Here is a 20,006-nt window from a genome sequence, read left to right as displayed (position 1 = left end):
GAAAGTGGGCCCCGAGATAAGGCCACTCCCTTTTCCTGCTATTTTCATTCGCAAGACAGGATCACAGAATATTTACTTTGAATGTCCGATTACAAAATGTAACTCACATGACTGTGTTGTTGTGTTTCCTATGTTTCTAAGCAAAGGCTTGTGGACGTGGCACGTCTATCCAGAGACGGGGTACCAGCGGTTCCAGGTCTCACAGCGGATGGTAAGAATAACACTCAACACCATTGCAAATGTACCCCCAGAAATGTGGTGTTTCACTAAAGAACAGTTAAAGAATGATCCTAAGTGTACCACATGGACACCCAATTACAAAGGTCCCAGTACAGGGGTCACTAGATGCTCGTATATTGAACCAGGTTCAACAGCAATTAACTCGCCAGGAAGTTATGTAGATTCTTCCAAGAATGCCCTAATCACTCCACCTAAACAAACTAGAACCAATTCTGCAATGAGTTTAATGTTAGATTATGCACATGAACGCAATGTTAGCAACTGTTGGCTGTGTCAAAATATGCCAGAGTCCATGCACTCTCCCATGTTCAGCCCAATTCCTTTCACAAAATCTGACTACGGTTTAGTTAGCTGGAATGATATAGCATCCCGAATTAGCGATGAGGCAGATGATTGTTACACCCCTTCCTACCCCATAGGCTCTGAGCAACCTTTAAGATACGAGGGCTTAATCTCACTCATTGTTGACACAGTAAATAAAGATGACCTGCCAGATGGTTTCAAACGATTAATGATGCTAAGACTTATATATGTCAAGAAATATATGAACCTAGCTTTTGAATACAGATTCCAATTAGCTCTAGTCCAGACTAATTGCTCAGCTAATTCTACAAGTCCAACATGTTCACCTCAACTACACACACCATCTTTGTTGGTTGAAGCCTTGGTAACAGTCGTACCCTGGTTTGGCGAGTAGCATGAAGCTGCAGCGTCGGAGACAGCAGTTACAGGACTGCACTTGTAGAACCGCACACACAGGTCCGACGGAGCATGTGACAGAGCACGTTCACACGAACGCCTAAAGCCCCTCAATGCAGTGCGCAATCTAACCCTTCCCTTCCCCCCATCCTAACCCTAACCACTCCCTACCTTTTTACCTAATCTTCCTTCCTCCCTCCCAAACCTCAATGTTGATATGACGTAATTTAAATTAAATACAGGGTTTTAATTTAATTTAAAGCAGTTTTATTCTGAAAAACCCGGAAGTTCACACTAACTATTAACTTAACACTTTTATTCTGAAGATTCTTCATTTCCGGTTAGCATTAGCATGTGGCTAACGTTTTGAAAACCGTGAATTGAAGGTGAAATGACATGTGATGTTGTACACTAAACACACTGGGATTAACACTCATTTATTGACGCTGGAATAACATTTTAGCAGAATTATTTATATATATATTAATAATATAAGATATAATATGTTACTTTATACATACAGTCTATGGTAAGTACACAACACAATACGCAAAACAACTAGGGTCGTGGGAGTGCGGTCCTGAGAGTGCAGCCTCCGACGCTGCAGCTTCATACTATTGGGTTTGGCTCAGTTAAAGTTAAAATACATGACTGTTTGCTGCCGTTACCCCTAGGTAAGTCCCTTACACGTGACTGTTCAGTTTATATTCCCCCAGTTGTGGTGCATGAGTGGAAGAATGTGTCCATCTGTTTCCAGAACGGAGGAGGGTTTCTACCCTCTGACGATGTGGGCCACAGCGACTGTAACACCGTAGTAAAGGTAAAATTAACCGGAACTCCCCTCCCAGAGAGTTTACATGCCTTATGACATTTTTCGTGGCACCTGTTCTCTAGCTTATCTAATCCCTTTGATCCGTAAAGTAGAGACTGATGAGATTGCAGCAATACTCCCCTCCCTACACAGAAATCGTAGGACCATCACAACAGGTCAGCAGCTGGCCAGCGCTTTTCTGCCCTGGTACGGTATTTATGTTTCCTAGCAGGAAATTATAGCTCTCTCCAAGGTAGTGGAAAACCACCTCAATGTATCCAACACAGCCATGTTAGCTGAACACAAAGAACTGCAGGAAGTTAGAACAGTGGCATTACAGAATCGCATGGCCTTTATATCTTCTGCTAGCAGCACAGGGAGGCACATGCAAGGTGATTGGATCTGAGTGTTGTTCTTTCATCTCTGATGCTACACCTGAGGTCATGGATATGGCTCATGGTACTGCTAGGGGAATAAAATAATTGCACGAATCTCATGGGTTTGCATTTGGGGATTTAACTGGAACATTTGGGTCATGGGGAGCGGGGTTTGTTAAAATTGCTGTTACCATTTCAATGTTTATCTTAGCTGTGCTAATCCTGATAGTGTGCTTAGTTACTGTAGTTAAACTAGTCTTGCAAAAGATTACCAAAACCGCCCTCCAGGCTCCACAGAGACTGGTGGGGTACACCACCGTTGATGACACCGTGATGATGTACGATGCCGAGCTTCTAGACCCGTGGGTGGCATCCGAACCATGGGTTCCCCCTTACAGCAGATGGCCAATAAATTACAATTGATGCTCAGATTAAAGAAAGATATTTTGGCTTTTTCCCTTTCAGGTTGTTACACTACACGATAAATGTCTGACTTTTCCTTTTCAGATTTTGAACAATGTAATTGATTAAAATGAATGTATTGATTTCATTAAAACTGAGTACCTTACTCTTGATTAAAGCGTAATGAAGTGAATGTAAAGTAATCCTAAAATTGAGGACACTAATTTTGCAGATTACAAATTGATCAAATCACCACCGTGAATGTTATACCTTAACTGTGACTTTATACCTTAACTGTGATTTTATACCTCAGCTGGATCTGTTATGATCCTGATTTTATACCTCACCTGGATCTCTTATGATCCTATGTTTTAAATGCATTTGACTAGTGATTGCCTTAAAGTAAACCTTTAAACTGCAAGCTGGTTTTGATTTTATAGTTTGATAAGTGAGATCAATTAATGGTTACATGTTTTAAAGAAGATGTTTTTGCTATTATGCATCTGTGTTTTATGTGTGTTCATTATTGTGCTTTTGACAGAAGATGATCAAACACTGATGAGAGATGATTTTTCTATTGTGGTTGTCTGTATCAATCATTGTGGTTGAATGTTTCAATCTTATTCTACTTTATGATGTAATTGATGTACGGTGGGACCACACTCAAATCTGAAGACGCCTATTGATTTAAGTATTGACCAAATTATTATTAGACTAATGTTTTAAGGTTATCAAAGATGATAAAAAGAGAGGACTGTTAGAGAATATTTCTGTCTTACTCCTAAGTGTCAAAGAATAATTCTTCCTTACTCCTAAGATATTTAACCTTTCTGCCTGTTGACATTTACGACGAACCCTAAGTCTGTTATCTGTCTTAAGGAATGGGAAGTCTCAGCTATTGTTGACATAACCAGTTTTATGACCGGTCAACTCTCGGTCACAGAGCCAAAGAGTCAGATAAGTGATACAGTGTCTCCAGGTGTTCACGTATACCTTCCCCCAATATGTGGGTTGACTCTCTGTAAAGTTAAAGGGTCTACCAAGATGCGAGGCTGATCAGATTTGACATGGCAACCCACCCGTGCAGTCAGAACCTTTGACTGTGTGACTTGTGATGTGAAATTCTCCGGCCGATGCTTGTATTAAATCTCAGTGTTTGACATCAGAACTCCTGCTCGTCCTGTGTCTCCTTCATGAGTCGGTGACTCCCACTGCATTACTACCAGTGTTGTGCTAGTTACTGAAAACCAGTAACTAGTTACCATTACTAGTTACTTCATTTCAAAAGTAACTCAGTTACTTTACTGATTACTTACACCAAAAAGTAATGCGTTACTGTGAAAAGTAACGTTTTAGTTACTTTAAAAAAAGGCTCCCATTATATTAATGCCCTTATAGCCTTAATTTCAGTACTGTTATTGCATTGGAGAATAATACAATCTATTGATCAACTTGACATGCATTATATGCAATCTGGAAAGCATCGATATTAGCTGGCTTTACATTTTTGTATATTCTTTCTCCAGGTAGTTGGAAAAACATATGCTGTGTGCCGCCCGGACATGCTATCATGCTAACTAGCTCCCTGAAAGCGGGTGACTCCACTGTAGCAATAGCCTGCATGTGTTCTACAACATACCGTGCAATGGCTTTATCGACTTTCCCTGGCTAGCAGTCCCTTGGTTAAAATCCAGCCGCTGTTGCTTGGGTGCAGGTGGAGGTGGAGTGGCGTCGGCTGAGTCTCTGTGGTGTTAGCTACTAGCTTCGTCCCAGCATGTTGTTTTTGCAGATGTTTTAAGAGATTTGAATGACTGGTTTGGGCAGTAGATAGGCTCTTTGACCCGCCAGGACACAACTTACATTTAACTAAAACGTTCTTTTCTTTGTGCTCGACAAAAGTGAACTAGTGAGAATATCTCCAGGTGGAGAAACTAGACTTGAGCTCCGCCGCCGCCATGACAGTCTTGTTAGTAAACAACACAAACATGCCCACAGCCCGTCTCCGCATGTGACACAGGAAGTATCTAAGTACATTTACTCAAGTACTGTACTTAAGTACAGTTCTCATCTCTGTTCACCTGGCTGTCGACTATATAAAAAGACTAACACAGTAACGGACTAACGCACCATGTAGTAACGGTAACTGAGTTACTGAATTTAAAAAGTAATGCGTTAGAGTACTAGTTACTGCCAAAAATAACGGCGTTACAGTAACGCGTTAGTCCCAACACTGATTACTACACAGAAGTTTCCTCCACACCAACCAATACAGAATAAACAATACGATTAGATTAAAAGTACCAAACAGTTTTGTCCCATCTTCAAGGTGTGTTGCTCCTCATTAATTTTAAGTGTATTGGACTTTGTTGTTTTTGTTTCTGCGGTAAAGCTTTTATGCAGCGTGTCTTGTTAAAGTCCTTTGGGAGTAACCTTTGTGCTTCTGCGAATGATTATTTCCCATTACCTTCAGTCAGTCTTATCAATGCTGAAACGTGTATAATAAGCTTTTTAATCAAGCACGTCTGCGGGATTGTTTGTGCCTGCTTGTTCTTGAAGAAGCGGAATTGATTGAAAACCTGCAAGATGGTATTTAGCTTCACTGGAAATCATTTGAATTACCAGGAGAAAGGTCACACCACAAAAATAGTCTTTATTGACGGATACAATCAATTATATTAAGGCAACAGCAATACTGAGACTGAGAAACTGACTGACTGAGTGAGAGCATCATTTGGTTTTGCTTGCAGATTTATGTGAACTTACTTTAACAAAAGCGTAAAGATAAGTACAATTAAATACAAAAATAAGCATTTCATAAATGATTGGCCCTGCCTGGCTGAGTCACCGGGCTTCACATCTTCTCTGATTTGGAGCTCTGTTGAAACAAACAAACATGCATAATGTAAATACAGGGTTACTCCCAGTTATGGGTAAAAATGAATGGATTATGTCAACAATACATATCCTGTTCAAATAGTTTGAAATGGTCTTGGTAACATAAGACTAATGTTCATTCACATACATTTGCATTACTTCCTGTTAAAGAAATAGCAAGAACTTGTAGGATTACTCACTTTCTTCCCAAGAGCTAGATGAAATGATTAATACATCTCTCTCTCTCTCTCTCTACATGTCTGTATGATACTAATGAGGCGGGCCAGCAGTAATTTACTGTAGCATACTTAACCAAAGTAGTTTTTTTCTCTTTTCACTATTATACAGGTCCAGACTAACTGTTTCCACCCGTTTCCAACCTTTATGCTAAGCTAACCTTTCCCTGGCTGTAGGTATATATTTAACATACACACATCAGAGTGGTATAGACCCTCCCCTTTCAGACTTGGCAAGAAAGTGGATAAGTGTTTTACTCAAAAGTATTAAATCGCTAGTCAAGCTATAGTCCCGTTAATACATTTTAACCTGATATTTCTTTGTGGAGCTGAAATTAAACAGTTGAACTCACCTTGGACTTGAAGATGAGGTTGATGACGCCCTTTGAGCGCCTGTCTGCTGTTCTGTCAGAGGTCCCACAGACAGACATGCTCTTACTGTCCCTCCTTGCTCTGACAGAGTCCACATCCTCCATTCCAGCCACCACCGCCAAGGACAGACCTACACAGAACAACAACTGAGGATTTAGTGTCGGTGTCTCATTGATTAGCAGCTAACAAAGAATCCTCTGCCTCCTCCTGCAGCAGGGCCGATTAAAGTGACTAATTGTGCTCCTGCAGCTGTAATACTGATTAACTGTGTTCTCTGGCAACACGGTGGCACTGTGTGCATGTTCACCGAGGCTGTACAGCTTGTAGCCAGCGCTGCTAAACAGAGATGTTGTACAGTATTAACACCAGAGTCAATGCTGGCTCAGCTTGCCTGGCCGAAGATGGCAGGAAGCTAGAGAAACAGTGATTTGTAGTTTGATGCACTGTAAAAAGGTGCAGGGTCATGTAACCGAAACAATGAAATATAGACTAGATGGCACTGCCGCCTAGTTCTGTAACAATTACTACCGACATGACTGATTCCCTAATTTGCCACCTTCCATCGGGTTGGTGTTAGGTCAGGCTATTACTGCAACAATCCCCAGCTTGCCGATTTGTTTGTATTCCTGCCATGACCTTGTGCACGATTTCCCTTCAGTCAGGGAAAAAGCAATACTTCCTCTCAGTGCGTGCATTTCTATTTTTACTTTATGGGTTCTTGGCTCATTGGTTTAACTACAGTTCGCTATCAAGCACCATGAGACATTGTGATCACCTGTGATGGCGGGCAGGGATCTGGAGTTGGCATTCGTGAGCGACACACTTCCTTCATTCGGCTCACACAGGTTGGTGTCACTGCGGAACTCCTGTTTCTTGGACAGCTAGAGGGAGACAGAGATCAAACAAAGCTCAGCACCGCCTCACACACTCGGCTCTTGCTGTCTTTTTCATTCCTTTACTCTCTCATCCTTTCCTCCCGGGATCAACCTCTCACCCGTTTGCTATCCATTGTATGAATCCTTTCTCTTTCCTCTGTGATGAAGATCATGCTGCTCCTCTTCTTCTTCTTCTTACTCTTCCTCAGTTTGACCTCGGCATCACCCACCGTCACCATTCCCTCCGATAAACTTCCAGTCATGCTGCCACTGGAGCGCGGCAGGGTGGAGCTCCCGGAGGTGGGGGACTCGGGGGGGAAGTCCCTGTGAGGAGGCAGGAAGGGGGTGAGCAGGAAGTCAGAGGTTAACTCTTGGTTTTTCATATCCAGGTAGTTTTGGAGTGATTTTTAAAAGAACATGCAATGTGAGATAGGGCTGCTCAATTAATCGTATTTTAATCACAATTACGATTTTGGCTTGCAACGATTATGAAAAACAACATACCGTACTTTTCGGACTATAAAGCGCACCTGCATATAAGCCGCAGCAGCTAAATTGTCCGTCTGTCTTGCTCTCGTTCTGTCTCTCGGTTCCACTTTTACTTTGGCGCGCTACCTGTCTCACTCTTTTCCGGCCTCCAGCTTTTCCTGCTGGAGCCCGCCGCTTAAAGGTGGCGGGCGCGGACCGGTCATAGAGCCCATAGAGTTAAAGGTGGTTAATTTTACCTGTAAAATCCATAGATTTAGGAGGTTCCCTAGTGGCCGTTAGCTGTACAAAAAAAATGGGGGAAAAAGTCGCGGCTTATAGTCCGAAAGTACGGTAATCGAATTAAAACGATTATTTTTAAATATCTTTTTTTATTGGTTTTTCAGTTGAATTATACTTAAAGTTTAAGGTAATCAACTGTTAAAAACATACTGTTCACATTATTTTTTTTCAATAAATGGATGTTTCAAAGTAAATGGTTCATCATTTTTAATAATCGTGATATCAATTATTCACCCAAATAATCGAGATTATGATTTTTGCCATAATCGAGCAGCCCTAATGTGAGATGAGAAATACACCTGACCTTTTGCCTATGGAACTAAACTAAACAAAGAAAAATGTAACACTGACTGCACATTGCTTTAACAGAAATTATTCGTATTTACATTTTCTTTACATAATTGATCGCAAACATAATTAAATAACATAATTACATAATGAATACCCTCCACAACGCGTGCTCACAGCATTCCACAATTGAATACCAATGTTCAAAACAGAAAACTAGTGTAAAGAATCAGCTTCTGCAACTACAGAAGCTTAAAGGTATATAGAAAGAACAGATTGAAAGCCATTTTTCAATGAACATTTCATTTAACACTGAGAAAAAGCTGATTTAAGTAGTGTAAAATAAATCAAGCACAGCTGGTCCCTACATAAATGGGAGACATAGACTGATGTGAAAACTGTGGATTTCATATTTATTGTAAGTGAAACAAACATGTTTTGTAACGCCATCAACTGTGAGTTTATCAATGTCAGTGTTTGGGTTGGATGTGTATGCTACCTGTCTGCATGGAGCTTGGTTGGAGTCCCACATTCAGATCCCTGCAGTGAGGAGATGGAGATGATGGACTGACGAAGGGAGCGCAGCATGGAGCGAGGACGAGTAGACTTCCTCTCATCCAAATCCGGCTGGAAATAGAGTTGAAAAATAATATTATTATATATGAAAAGTACTAGTAGTCCTGTACTTCTGCTATGTTTTACTGTCTAGCATGGTTCATAGACAGTGAAACAAAGCAGACGTACATCATTAGAAGATGCTGGGAAAGCACAAGCAAGGTACTCTTAGCCCAGCACCCCCATACCCATCATTAGCTTAATCTCTCCTGAAGGGCCCAGTCTATTTACACCAGTTAACGACCACATTTAGCCCCAGTCAGATCATCTGAGCCATAACCTAGTTGTAGAGACATTTTAAAAGGTACAAATCCCATTTCAACACTACACTTGAAGGCTTTTGTGAGTACTTTGATCTTTCAAATTTGTCTCGGTCAGCTCATGTGCAGCTTAATTAGCGCAGTGCTACCAGAGTAGATCTGTGTCCAGCCTCACAGAAGAAAATATATCGTGGATTACAGAGTACAGTAAATAATCTCTCCATACTTTTTGTCAGCTCTCCTTCTCCATCTCCCCTGTTCTTACCAGCTCTCTCACTCCATACTCCTTCTGCACTTTCTTCTTCAGCTGTTTGAAACACTCCTCCATGCGCTCGTGGAAAGGACGAAGGGCCTCCATCACTCTCTTGCCATGGAGAGCGATCCCACCACCCAGTAAAGGGATCTATAGATACAAATATTATGGTGTCAACAGAACGTTCACATACAATCATCTACAGTATGTGGTGTGTATGTGAAGTGTGTGTTAGCGTGTTCAGTACCTGCCATGCGATGAGGTCCTTAAGCTGCAGCAGTTTGTCTCTGTCCTCCGGGTGCTGCTGAGTGAAGTCTTCGGTAAAGAACGCCTGATACAAAGAAACATTTTAAACTAATTTAAAGAATCCTGGTGTTTGGTTTCACCTACCCAGGCAGTTTGTTAATGAATGACTGACTTTTCCATCCACATGTGCACATTCAAGCTCACTGATCTTATCCTGTGTGGGAAATTAAATCACGGAATGGTGTTGGAGAATGAATACTAACAATGTTTCTGGTTATGGATAAAACGATCTTTGCATTTAATGAAATATGCAATTTTATTGTAATTAAGCCTCAGGAGATGATAATGATTTTCATCATTACAGCTCAGATAGTCCTTAATACATGATTATGTGATAGGTATAATAAACTGAACTCGACTGTTCCTATATTAGTTTGAAGAAATCTATATGATAATGGCCATTATCTGATCCAGAACAGAAGCTATAAAGTGGGGAGGAAAGGGCTGATTCTTTACCTTTTCATACTTGGCAAAGCCACCCATGACAGCTGGGTCCACAATGCCATTGAGCAGCATGGAGAGGGGGTTGATGGGAAGGGTCCAGTCAGCCTGATACTGGTTGATCATGGTGAGAATCTTCTCGTTGGTGGACTCCATGGTCTCTATGGCGTTCTCCAAAGGAGACAAGGTGGTCTGAGCGGAGAAACCAAGTGATGAAAAGAGCAAAGGGGTTTAAGTAGAGAGAAATGTTATTAATATGGAAGAACACGAGACCAATTAAGTAAGAGGGGGGGGGGGGGGTTTGAGGATGGGATGAAGGAAAAACATTCAGTTAAAAAACAAATGAAAAATAAATGTATTGGTGGAGGTGAGACAGAGACCTGAAAGAGGAGGCATTAGCTCAGAACACAAACAGAGTAACCCCCCCACCCAACCACAGACTCACATGTTTCATGTCCGTAGTCTCAAACCAGCGCAGGATCCCTGGCAGCTTGTACACAGTGGTGAAGGTCGTGCGTTCAATCCACATGGACTGAAAACAGATTTGAAAAGGGAATAATAAATAAAAAAGCGATTAGATGACATTGTATATAACAAGTAATATAATACAACATAATATATATTGTATTAAGGCTGTTGGTAGTTGAGAGCAGAGAGATAGAGAGGGAATAGTTGTGGTCGATGCTAGAGTGTACAAGAAAATATATAGTGACCTTAGCAAGAAAAAAGCAGAGCATTATAAATATAAAATGTCCATGTAGAGGAGGATTTATCAGCCTTAGGGTTTTTGTCTTTTCAGACTGATAACAATGCAAGTACAGAATAACTTCTGAAATACTTTCCCAGTGGTCTTAAGTCTTATCACAAAAAACTAAATGGAAAAACTCACAACAAATTCATTGTTTGGGTCCACAGGTCCTTTCTTCACCGGTCTGGAATAGTGAAAGCGCTGCACGTAGTTGGACTTGTAGAAGCTGGACATAAAAGAAGAGGGAGACAGAGAAGGCACACAAGGAAAATAAAAAACGAATTTGCAACATTGTCAGAACTATTTTTCACGTCATTTCATACACCAACACATATTTATTTGAAATAAATGACCGGTTAAACATGCTCTTTGACTTACTTGATGATCTGGTCAGGAACAGGTTTGTTCTTCAGGCGAGGAGGAATCTCGAGGACTGGCTGCACTGTGAAACACTGGATATCTGGTTCATAATGCTCAGGAAGAAAACATCAATACAGCTTGGACAGGGCACTACATCCACAGCTGGGACAACATCTACAAACTGATAGTTACACTACTGACAACACTTCAGACATCCAGTGGCAGGGTTACGTCAAATGATACAACTAATGTAAAATTCAACCCTAACAGAACCTTAAGGTACAGCATGTGCTGTATATTAAAGTCTACTTTATATATTCAGTACTACACTTGACTGTAAGACCAAAAATTGCTTGTAGATCTTTCTATGTATATCTATGATGATCGCACATTAGTGTATTTCTGTGTGTGCCTCGAGGATACACTGCAGTAGAGAGTTCTTGATGTCGTCTCCTGGCATGGTGGTGGTGTTGAGGTGCAGAGCGCTGGGGAACTGGCTCATCAGATGGTTCTGGAAGTCCTCTCTGCGTTCGTACTCCTTTCCACGGTGGATAAACACCTTGTTCTGCAGGCATAGGATATGTATGTTATATAAGAGTATACTGATGATAATCAAACCCTTATGTAGCCTCTGATCAACACATATAGAGTTGGTAGTGGTTGTAAATATTTCTCAAAGTGGGCCTATGCCTGGTCTCCCTTATCACTGCCCTGAGCTACTAAGAACTGACTCGCGGCCTTTATCAGACTCCTTACCGAAGCAGATAAACACATCTAATGAATATTGGAGCTACAAACAGCAGAATATTTATTTCTGCACCTTGCTGAAATCCACAGATCAACAACGCTCCCTGAAGGTACAATATGCCTCCTTCTGTTAAGCATCTTGCTAGTGTGATTGGAAAGTTGTTTACTGTTGCTATTTTAAATAGCTAAGCTTTAGTGCTGATAATGGAGAATAAGCGTTTTCTTCGACTGCTTTGTGCAAGAAAGGGTAGTCGGTAATACCTTTGTATTCCTTACACAGCGTGAAACATTGTGATCCAACTGTTTGAAAAGTGAAAAAGCTATGCATAATATTCATTCAAAGCAAACCATGAGAAAGACAAACCCTGAGGAATGGAGGGTAGCCCTGTCCATAGTAGCCCACTGCAAAGTAGTCCGGCTTAGGCCTCAAGATCTTCATGATGTTTTCATAGAACTTGGCTTGTTTCTCCTGCAGAGCGAGAGAGAGAGAGAGGGACAAAGAGAAAGACAAAGGATGTGTTCAGGGGAAAGTTTCAGACGGTGCAGCCGTAGCAGTTTTATTAGCTTGTGCCAAAGACAAAGCCACCCTCAGCAGAATGCTGTGCGCTTTGATGATAGATGTAGAAACAATAAAGTGCATAGCATCCAAGGGAAATGTCTGTCATTGATATAACCACATACATTTGCATTAGCTGTGCCACTGCTGCAGTCATATAAAAAGAGAAAGAGATTTTGAAATGTGGATAAAAGTGTAATTCTATGTGGGGAGGGGAGGCGGTGAGTTCAGTGGAGGGGAGAAAGAGGAGAATGTGGGGTTGGATTTGTGAAGGAAGGAATCTACTGCTGTGGTGACAGAGCAAGAGAAGCAAGAAACACAAGATTGATTGACAGTAAGAAGTGTTAGAAGTTGTATATGATTAGCAGTGATGAATCACTCTTCTGGGGTCATACAGTATTTGTGAAACCTCTAACCAGATTTATTCACACCAGAATTTAAGGGGGACTTGAATAGTTTAGTACAGTAGATACACATTTTTAAACATGCAATTTTAAAGTGCAGATGACCTATCAAGTGTTGCTGTTACATTTATATTTTCTAATCAATAAGCAACTTACTGAATGGCAGTTAAACAATTTGAATAGATTCTGTTTTACTGTTAAAAGGTCAAAGACCATTTGATCAATATACATAAGATCCGGTACGCAAAAGGTGCACTGGATGTGAGCTATGTTACTGCAGCTATCAAAACACTCCCTCACACCCAAGAATATATATAACGTCTAGAAAGGGGAAGTTAAGGGGAAAGTGGAAAATGTGAGAACATGATAACTGTGCAGACGATAAAGCATCAAGGTTTGAGATAGTCATTTATTACCAGTCTCTTGCTGAGCAACTCGTAGTCAAAGATCTCGTTTTCGTACTGTTCAGCCAGTTCCTTACAGAGAGTGATGGCCTCTTCCCACATCTACACACACACACACACACACACACACACACACACACACACACACACACACACACACACACACACACACACACACACACACACACACACACACACACACACACACACACACACACACACACACACACACACACACACACACACACACACACACACACACACACACACACACACACACACACACACACACACAGACAGACAGAGAGCAAGAAGTATCCTTCATTACACCATCTGCAAATACTGTACATCTGAATCGGCAGCAGCTGTCGTGGTGGGAATTTTTCTTGTGAAATCTGTTTCCAGGTCTCTGGAGAGTGAAGTGAAATGTCTCTTTCAAGCATTCATAGAGAATACAGAATGAATCTGACATCAACACACGAGACTATGACTGAATACTTGATACAGGAAAGGAACGAACATCTTCCAAAATAAAAGTGTATGTCTTGAATTCTGATCTTAGAGGCTTTAGAAACTATTTTCTTTATCGTTTTGTGAAATAAGTTCAACAAGTTTTGCTACTTCGAAAAGAAAGATGTCCTGCTAAAAACTTTCTTTGTTTTGATTTTGGAGTGTTTATCAACATTTTTCAAATCATCACACTACTTAATGGAGGTCAAGACGGAGGAGCAGGTTGTGTTGTAAAACCATGCTGACCTTGCCCTTGTCAAAGTAGTCGATGATGGTGTCGTAGAGCGTTTCTTTGAGCTGCCGCTGCGTTTGGGAGCCGTGGAACTCAAACTGGGGGCTGCACATCTCATCCAACCACTGAAATACAGACAGGATGGAAGATATACATAAAGATGAGAGGACAGAGATGTGAGATGCAGTATGTCAACGTGAATTAAAAAGAGTGGCCAGACCAAACAAGTCTTTTACTTTCCCATTAATAATGACGTTAAAACAAAAGAGGAAAATAACTTGAGGCTAATTTGTTTGTTGTAATGAATCAATGTTAGCCATAAGCAGAGTGTGCACCAAAGCAAACCGCACAATGCTCATTTATCATATAAACAAGACAATAATGTATCTTCCATTACATAAGTTGCACAGAAATTCATTTAGGAACCAAATGTAAAAGTGCACAATGAGCAAAATGACCAAGACAGACTTATTTAAACTGTGCTCAGTGAAGTTTGTTAGAAGAGGATGACAGCATGCTGTGCCTTACTGCCCATTAATAAGAAACAGACATGACAGGACTGACACTAGAGATTAATTAAGTTCATAACAAATGTTATAGAGTTCAACTGCTTACGAGACAGAGAGGAGCAGAGAGACAGAGAGAGAGAGAGAGGGAACAATGCCCCTATTCCTCTGTCCCTCTCTGTGAAATCTAAGTATGCTATAAAAGAGGTCAAACACACAGACACGTGCGCGCCGACACTCACACAAAAAAGCTGCACGCATACAGACTCCAAAAATCAATCACCATAGTGATGCAGCACCAGTGGCCGATGCAATACCATAAACTAGCGGCAGAGCTTAATCATTCGGAGGCCAGGACCCATTTATCAGCATATAAAAAACTGTCTCATTCGTGGCTCAGAGACAAGTGATTAGACAGAGCAAGACACTAGCTCCAGCATTACAATGCCAACATATCCCTCTTTATGTGTGTGTGTGTGTGTGTGTGTGTGTGTGTGTGTGTGTGTGTGTGTGTGTGTGTGTGTGTGTGTGTGTGTGTGTGTGTGTGTGTGTGTGTCCTACCTTAAGCAGGCGGGAGTGGAGCAGCAGTGTGTATGCTGCCTCCGTGTAGTTTTCACCCTCCAGATGAAGGTCCCTCAACTTGTAAAGGTACCTGAGAACACACGTGTAAAAACACACTCACAGAGGTCAAGTAAATGTAATATGCAGCTTCTGCACCAATCCACTAGATGACACTGTTGGGCAGCATTAATCAAGAGTGTGTCACTTTCTCACTCAATGTGTCTCATGCTCACACACACCATATAGCTACCCTGGAATATGTACACAACATAGAAAGGTCATGCAGGACATACTCATGCAAACAAACAGAAGGGCAATTCAAAGTATGTCTTGTAAAAAGTCAGATGTTTTGTAGCCACAGTATGTTTTATGAGCCCGACAGGAGGACAATGGGGGCATTAGGCTGCTAGTGAACCCATTTACTATTTTACAGCTTCAGGTTTGATTGATTTTTGTTTCTTGTCGGGAAAAAAACATTCTGCCAGATCGCCAGAGGCTACACTTTCTTGCTAAGGCATTGATGACGAAGCAAGTAAGCAGTGGCCTCTACAGTAGATGCTTTCAAATGAGAACTCTTCTGTATGCTTGTGCAGTATGGATGCCCCCTTAGGGTTAATGTGTATGGCTACATGTTGAAGGGTCTCGCTTTCTTTTTTGAACCTCATGTCATCTTCTTCCTTCCATTTCCTCTTAATCTCTAAAAGAATTGGGCCAGGTACTAAACTTTGATCAATTTAGTCACCGAACAAATTACTTCAAAACTATCGAGTATAGAAATAATCCTTGTTATTTATTATTTATTTATTTATTCCAATACCACAATAAGGAGTAAATATCATCGTTTGTGAGCCAATGATGTAGCATGCTTGTACAAAGATGCTGGTGATTGGCTTTATAATTATAATAGTTACATTGTGGAGAAGCACGCAGGAAAAAGCTATGGTAGACCCAGTGAACGTTTGAGTGTTGTTGTTTTCTGAGAAGCTTGGACTCACCCTTCACTGTTTGTCTCTTGGTCTCTCTTCTATTTATGCTTCCTGTTCTCTCTCTCCCTCCCTGACTATTCCCCTCCCTCTCGTCCTCTATCTCCCTGGGTCTGTTAATCACAGGTGGTTTTCAAATTGCATTGGCAGGAGTCAGCTTTTAATTAGTCCATATCTGGGTGTTAGGAAATCTATTACAGGAACATTAGGTTTGTAAAACGTATTTCATTTCAGATCAATCTAATGTTGCCCTCTAATTAACATGAAGTGATATGAATCAATCACACAATCGAAACACAGAAAGCTATGGTTGAATTGTTCACCAGAAACATTGCTGGTTAGTGCCTTAATGCAGAAAACTACAGCCGTCTCTCTTTGAAGTGTGACTTAAACAGGCATTTCCACACTCTATACACATGAGAGGTTTTCAGTACAGCATTTGGTGGGTTTGCATAAAAGAAGTGACAAATGTAGTACATTAAAAAGTCAGTATACATTCTATTAATTGATTATTACTTTTGTGTGCAACAATATTATGAATTACTGAAGGTGAAACTCAAGAGTTGATTTTTTTTTAATAATTTGTCTATTTTAGTGAGACAGCCCAACAAAGATAATACAACTAAATAATAATAATTAATAGTTTGGAAAAACATTTTCTAAATTCATAGTTCTAAATGACCTCTAAGAAAGTTGTTACCTGACTTATCAGTAAAGAAAGGTACATTACTTCTGCTTGCTGCAAACAAATAGTTTAGTATGAACACTAGAGATAGATAAATAATACAGTTCATTAAAGGAAATATTCAGTAGTCAACTGTTGTATCATTTAAAATATAAATGTAAGCAATTAAGATGCTAATGTTATGGTCCATAATTCACACCCTGAGCCACAACCTAATTAGTTTGTGGTTTTATTATCCACGCATGGCCTTGAGTAATATAGCTACTGTGTAATAATAACATAACACATGCTATATGTAGTTATCTAATGTTCATTTATGTCGCATGCTCACATTGCACTGTAAAGCCTCCTGAGACAAATTTGTGAATTTATTCAATATAAATAAACTTAGATTGACTAATGTATTGATTCCATTAAACTGTGTGTATATGCTAAGATAAACTAGGGAGCCGGCCAAATGTTAACCATATTCTCCACATGAGAGACGAAGGCTTCTGACCAACCACAGAGCTGAGCTCACATCTGAACACACAGATAACTAATTAGGTCCATAAGCCACCGCCAGAAATGCACGTGGGACCTGACGGATCTGGATTTTCCCCTCTCTCTCCCTCCCTGCCAATCATGTCTCTCTTTTTTTATCTCCTCGCCCTCCAGTCAGACCAAGAGTTGATCCTGTGGATTCTGACATTAATTCAGTGGGACTCATATAATCCCTTGTCAGATTATGGATCCACACACACACACACACACACACACACACACACACACACACACACACACACACACACACACACACACACACACACACACACACACACACACACACACACACACACACACACACACACACACACACACACACACACACACACACACACACACACACACACACACACACACACACACACACACACACACACACACACACACACACACACACACACACCATCTACAATGTGGAAACACACCACTTAAATGTATTTCATGTCAAATTCAGCACATAAATACCTGATATACATCCCTTCACGATTGATGTCCTTGTAAAAGTTCTGTGAAATAGAAAGGAGAAGACGGTTAGTGTCAGTCCACATTGATGTGTCTGTGTGTGTGTGAGATTCTTAAGGTCATTTATAAATGCTGCACTAACTCACTAACTCTTTGTATTTGCGTGGAAGATTATTTGTCTAAATGGATGTATGTGTGCGTTATATTTGAAATACTTCTGATTGCCTGTATGTGTGTTAGTGTGTGGGAGTGTGTTTATGCGCGCTTGTTAGATAAGCAGCACAAACTCCCAGTTTAATGAAGTTTAATGACATCTATGGAGACCAGAGGAGTGAAACGAACCGATCACCAGCGCGAGCCGGCAGACACAAGAGTAGACACAAAAAGAAAAAATAACGCATTGAAATTCACTGTGAAGTCAAAGGAGACTGCATGCCTATTAATATTGATTTGCTCTATTTTTTTCAAAGATCATATAGTATAGATCAGGGGTTTTCAAAGTGTGGGAAGGTGAGCCTCCCCTCAGAGAACATAAGAACGGCCGCGCCCCCCCCCCTCCCAATTAGTATTGCTATTATTATTATTATTATTATTATTATTGTTGTTGCTATAATGCAGGGGTATTCAATTGCATTTCTAAGAGGTCCAGTAAGAGAGAATGTCATTAAATGCTCTGTTTTCGCTGTCTCCTTTCTCTTTTTTGAGCACGCCATTTGAAATGACTCACTGCTGTTTCTCTCCTCTTGTCTCGTGTCTGTGTGTGTGTTTGAATCTATCGTGCTCACTGACTGCACCGTTTTGATTGGCTGATTAGTGTCACCTCCTTAATACAATAACTTTTTTAAACCTTTTTATCTTTATGTTTTAAACATTTTTTATATTCTCCCGGCCACACACTGAACGTCAACTTTGGCTCCTTATTACACTCACCCCTACTTTAGTGGGAACAATGAGTCTGCGTCTTTGATGCGCACAGGCGGATGATGCAATGTAGACAGGAATAAACGCAGATCATCCTCTGGCTGCAGCCTTGACCGGTACTTGCTTTTGATCAAAGTCAATGTGGAAAACCCGCAGTGACACAGGTAGATGGAGGCAGGGGTGGACTGGGACAAAAAAATCTGCCCTGGAATCTCACCCAGCCCAGCCCAGCCCACACAAATTGGTAGAGTACGCTAGTGAACTGTCAACGGGGGGAGCCTCACTGCGTGGAAACGGCACGCTGAACGGACCTCTGTCGCCTGTCAGCGCAACTGAAATGATGCAGTTTAAAAACATAAAAAATAAAGGGCGGTGCCGGCCATCAGCGAACCGAGCCGGCCGAAAAACGGCCCGCTGACGACCGGCCATTCTGTGATTCTCCAGAACACACAGATAGCTAGGGATGGGTATCGTTAAGGTTTTAACGGTACTACTACTTTTATCGATACCGCTTATCGGTCCGGTCTTTTAACGGTACTCTTATCGGTTCTTTTGGAGAAAAAAATAAGGTAAACTAACTAAACAAATTGTGAACAAAACTAACATTGCTTTTTATTTAAATTAAATACATAATATTTCACATCAGAAGAAACAACAATGTTTTAACAAATTGTGTTAAATAATCTGATGACAGAATTGTAAACAGAATAGCTGAAACTTTAACAAATAAATAACTCTGTTACCTCTAATCATTAACCCATGTTTGTATAATTGAGTTAACTCCGTGTGTTGCTGCTAGCATACATAACACCTGACGTGGAAACGTTACTCGTGGATGGGGGGGGCTACAGAGCTACTTCCGGTGCATTTCTCCGTCTGGATCTGGAGCACTTTTGCTAAATGTTTAGACAAATTGCTCGTGTTACCGCCCTTACATGCTAAACTCTTATTGCACTTTTGGTAACGAGGATTGTCCACATCGAGACGGGTAAAGTTTAACCACACCTCGGAGTGCGTTCTCTCCGCCATCTCCTCCGTGTGTGTGTGTGTGTGTGTGTGTGTGTGTGTGTGTGTGTGTGTGTGTGTGTGTGTGTGTGTGTGTGTGTGTGTGTGTGTGTGTGTGTGTGTGTGTGTGTGTTGCTGCATGTAGCATCTGCGTGTGTGTAAACTGCCCGCCCCCTCGCAAGCAGGCGGGGGAGAGAGATCTCTCGCCTGGATTTGAAAGATCGAAAATACTAAAAAGACGCTTTTTGCACATTAGAAACGGAGTTGGCAACACTAAAACTGCAATATAATGTTTGTGTAGCAATAATACATATATATATATTTTTTACATGTCTCCAGTACCGATAAAAAGACCGTTAATGTCGGAGCTTAACGGTACCACGGTCTTTAATAATTCAGCCCCGGGGCCCGTTTAATACCGGGGCTCGATACCCATCCCTACAGATGGCCAGTCCGCCCCTGGGTGGAGGTGAAGAGAATGAGCACTTTTATAGCCTTTTTGGCAAGGTGGGGGAACTCGGTCTCCACGGACAGCCAAAGGTGTGCAAGTGACACTTTA

General features: G+C 41.1%; 1 protein-coding gene across 1 annotated transcript in view; it reads right to left on the bottom strand.

Annotated features, from left to right (window-relative positions):
• Positions 1–5,159: 5,159 nt before the first annotated feature.
• Positions 5,160–20,006, bottom strand: part of dock2-like (dedicator of cytokinesis protein 2) — a 103,049-nt gene continuing 88,202 nt past the window's right edge. The window contains exons 35-51 of the mRNA XM_034092425.1: positions 17,525–17,565; positions 14,846–14,936; positions 13,793–13,903; positions 13,049–13,138; positions 12,037–12,141; positions 11,349–11,490; positions 10,944–11,025; positions 10,707–10,791; positions 10,263–10,349; positions 9,833–10,009; positions 9,318–9,401; positions 9,083–9,220; positions 8,442–8,569; positions 7,006–7,210; positions 6,787–6,892; positions 5,993–6,141; positions 5,160–5,404 (exon numbers count right to left, since the gene is read on the bottom strand). Of these exons, the coding sequence (XP_033948316.1) occupies positions 5,381–5,404; positions 5,993–6,141; positions 6,787–6,892; positions 7,006–7,210; positions 8,442–8,569; positions 9,083–9,220; positions 9,318–9,401; positions 9,833–10,009; positions 10,263–10,349; positions 10,707–10,791; positions 10,944–11,025; positions 11,349–11,490; positions 12,037–12,141; positions 13,049–13,138; positions 13,793–13,903; positions 14,846–14,936; positions 17,525–17,565 (1,845 nt within the window). The 3' untranslated portion in view covers positions 5,160–5,380. The remainder of the gene's footprint in view (positions 5,405–5,992; positions 6,142–6,786; positions 6,893–7,005; positions 7,211–8,441; positions 8,570–9,082; positions 9,221–9,317; positions 9,402–9,832; positions 10,010–10,262; positions 10,350–10,706; positions 10,792–10,943; positions 11,026–11,348; positions 11,491–12,036; positions 12,142–13,048; positions 13,139–13,792; positions 13,904–14,845; positions 14,937–17,524; positions 17,566–20,006) is intronic.

This window comes from Pseudochaenichthys georgianus, chromosome 10, assembly GCF_902827115.2.
Source record: "Pseudochaenichthys georgianus chromosome 10, fPseGeo1.2, whole genome shotgun sequence".
Taxonomy (NCBI): Eukaryota; Metazoa; Chordata; class Actinopteri; order Perciformes; family Channichthyidae; genus Pseudochaenichthys; species Pseudochaenichthys georgianus.
This window is presented reverse-complemented; position numbering and strand designations above follow the sequence as displayed.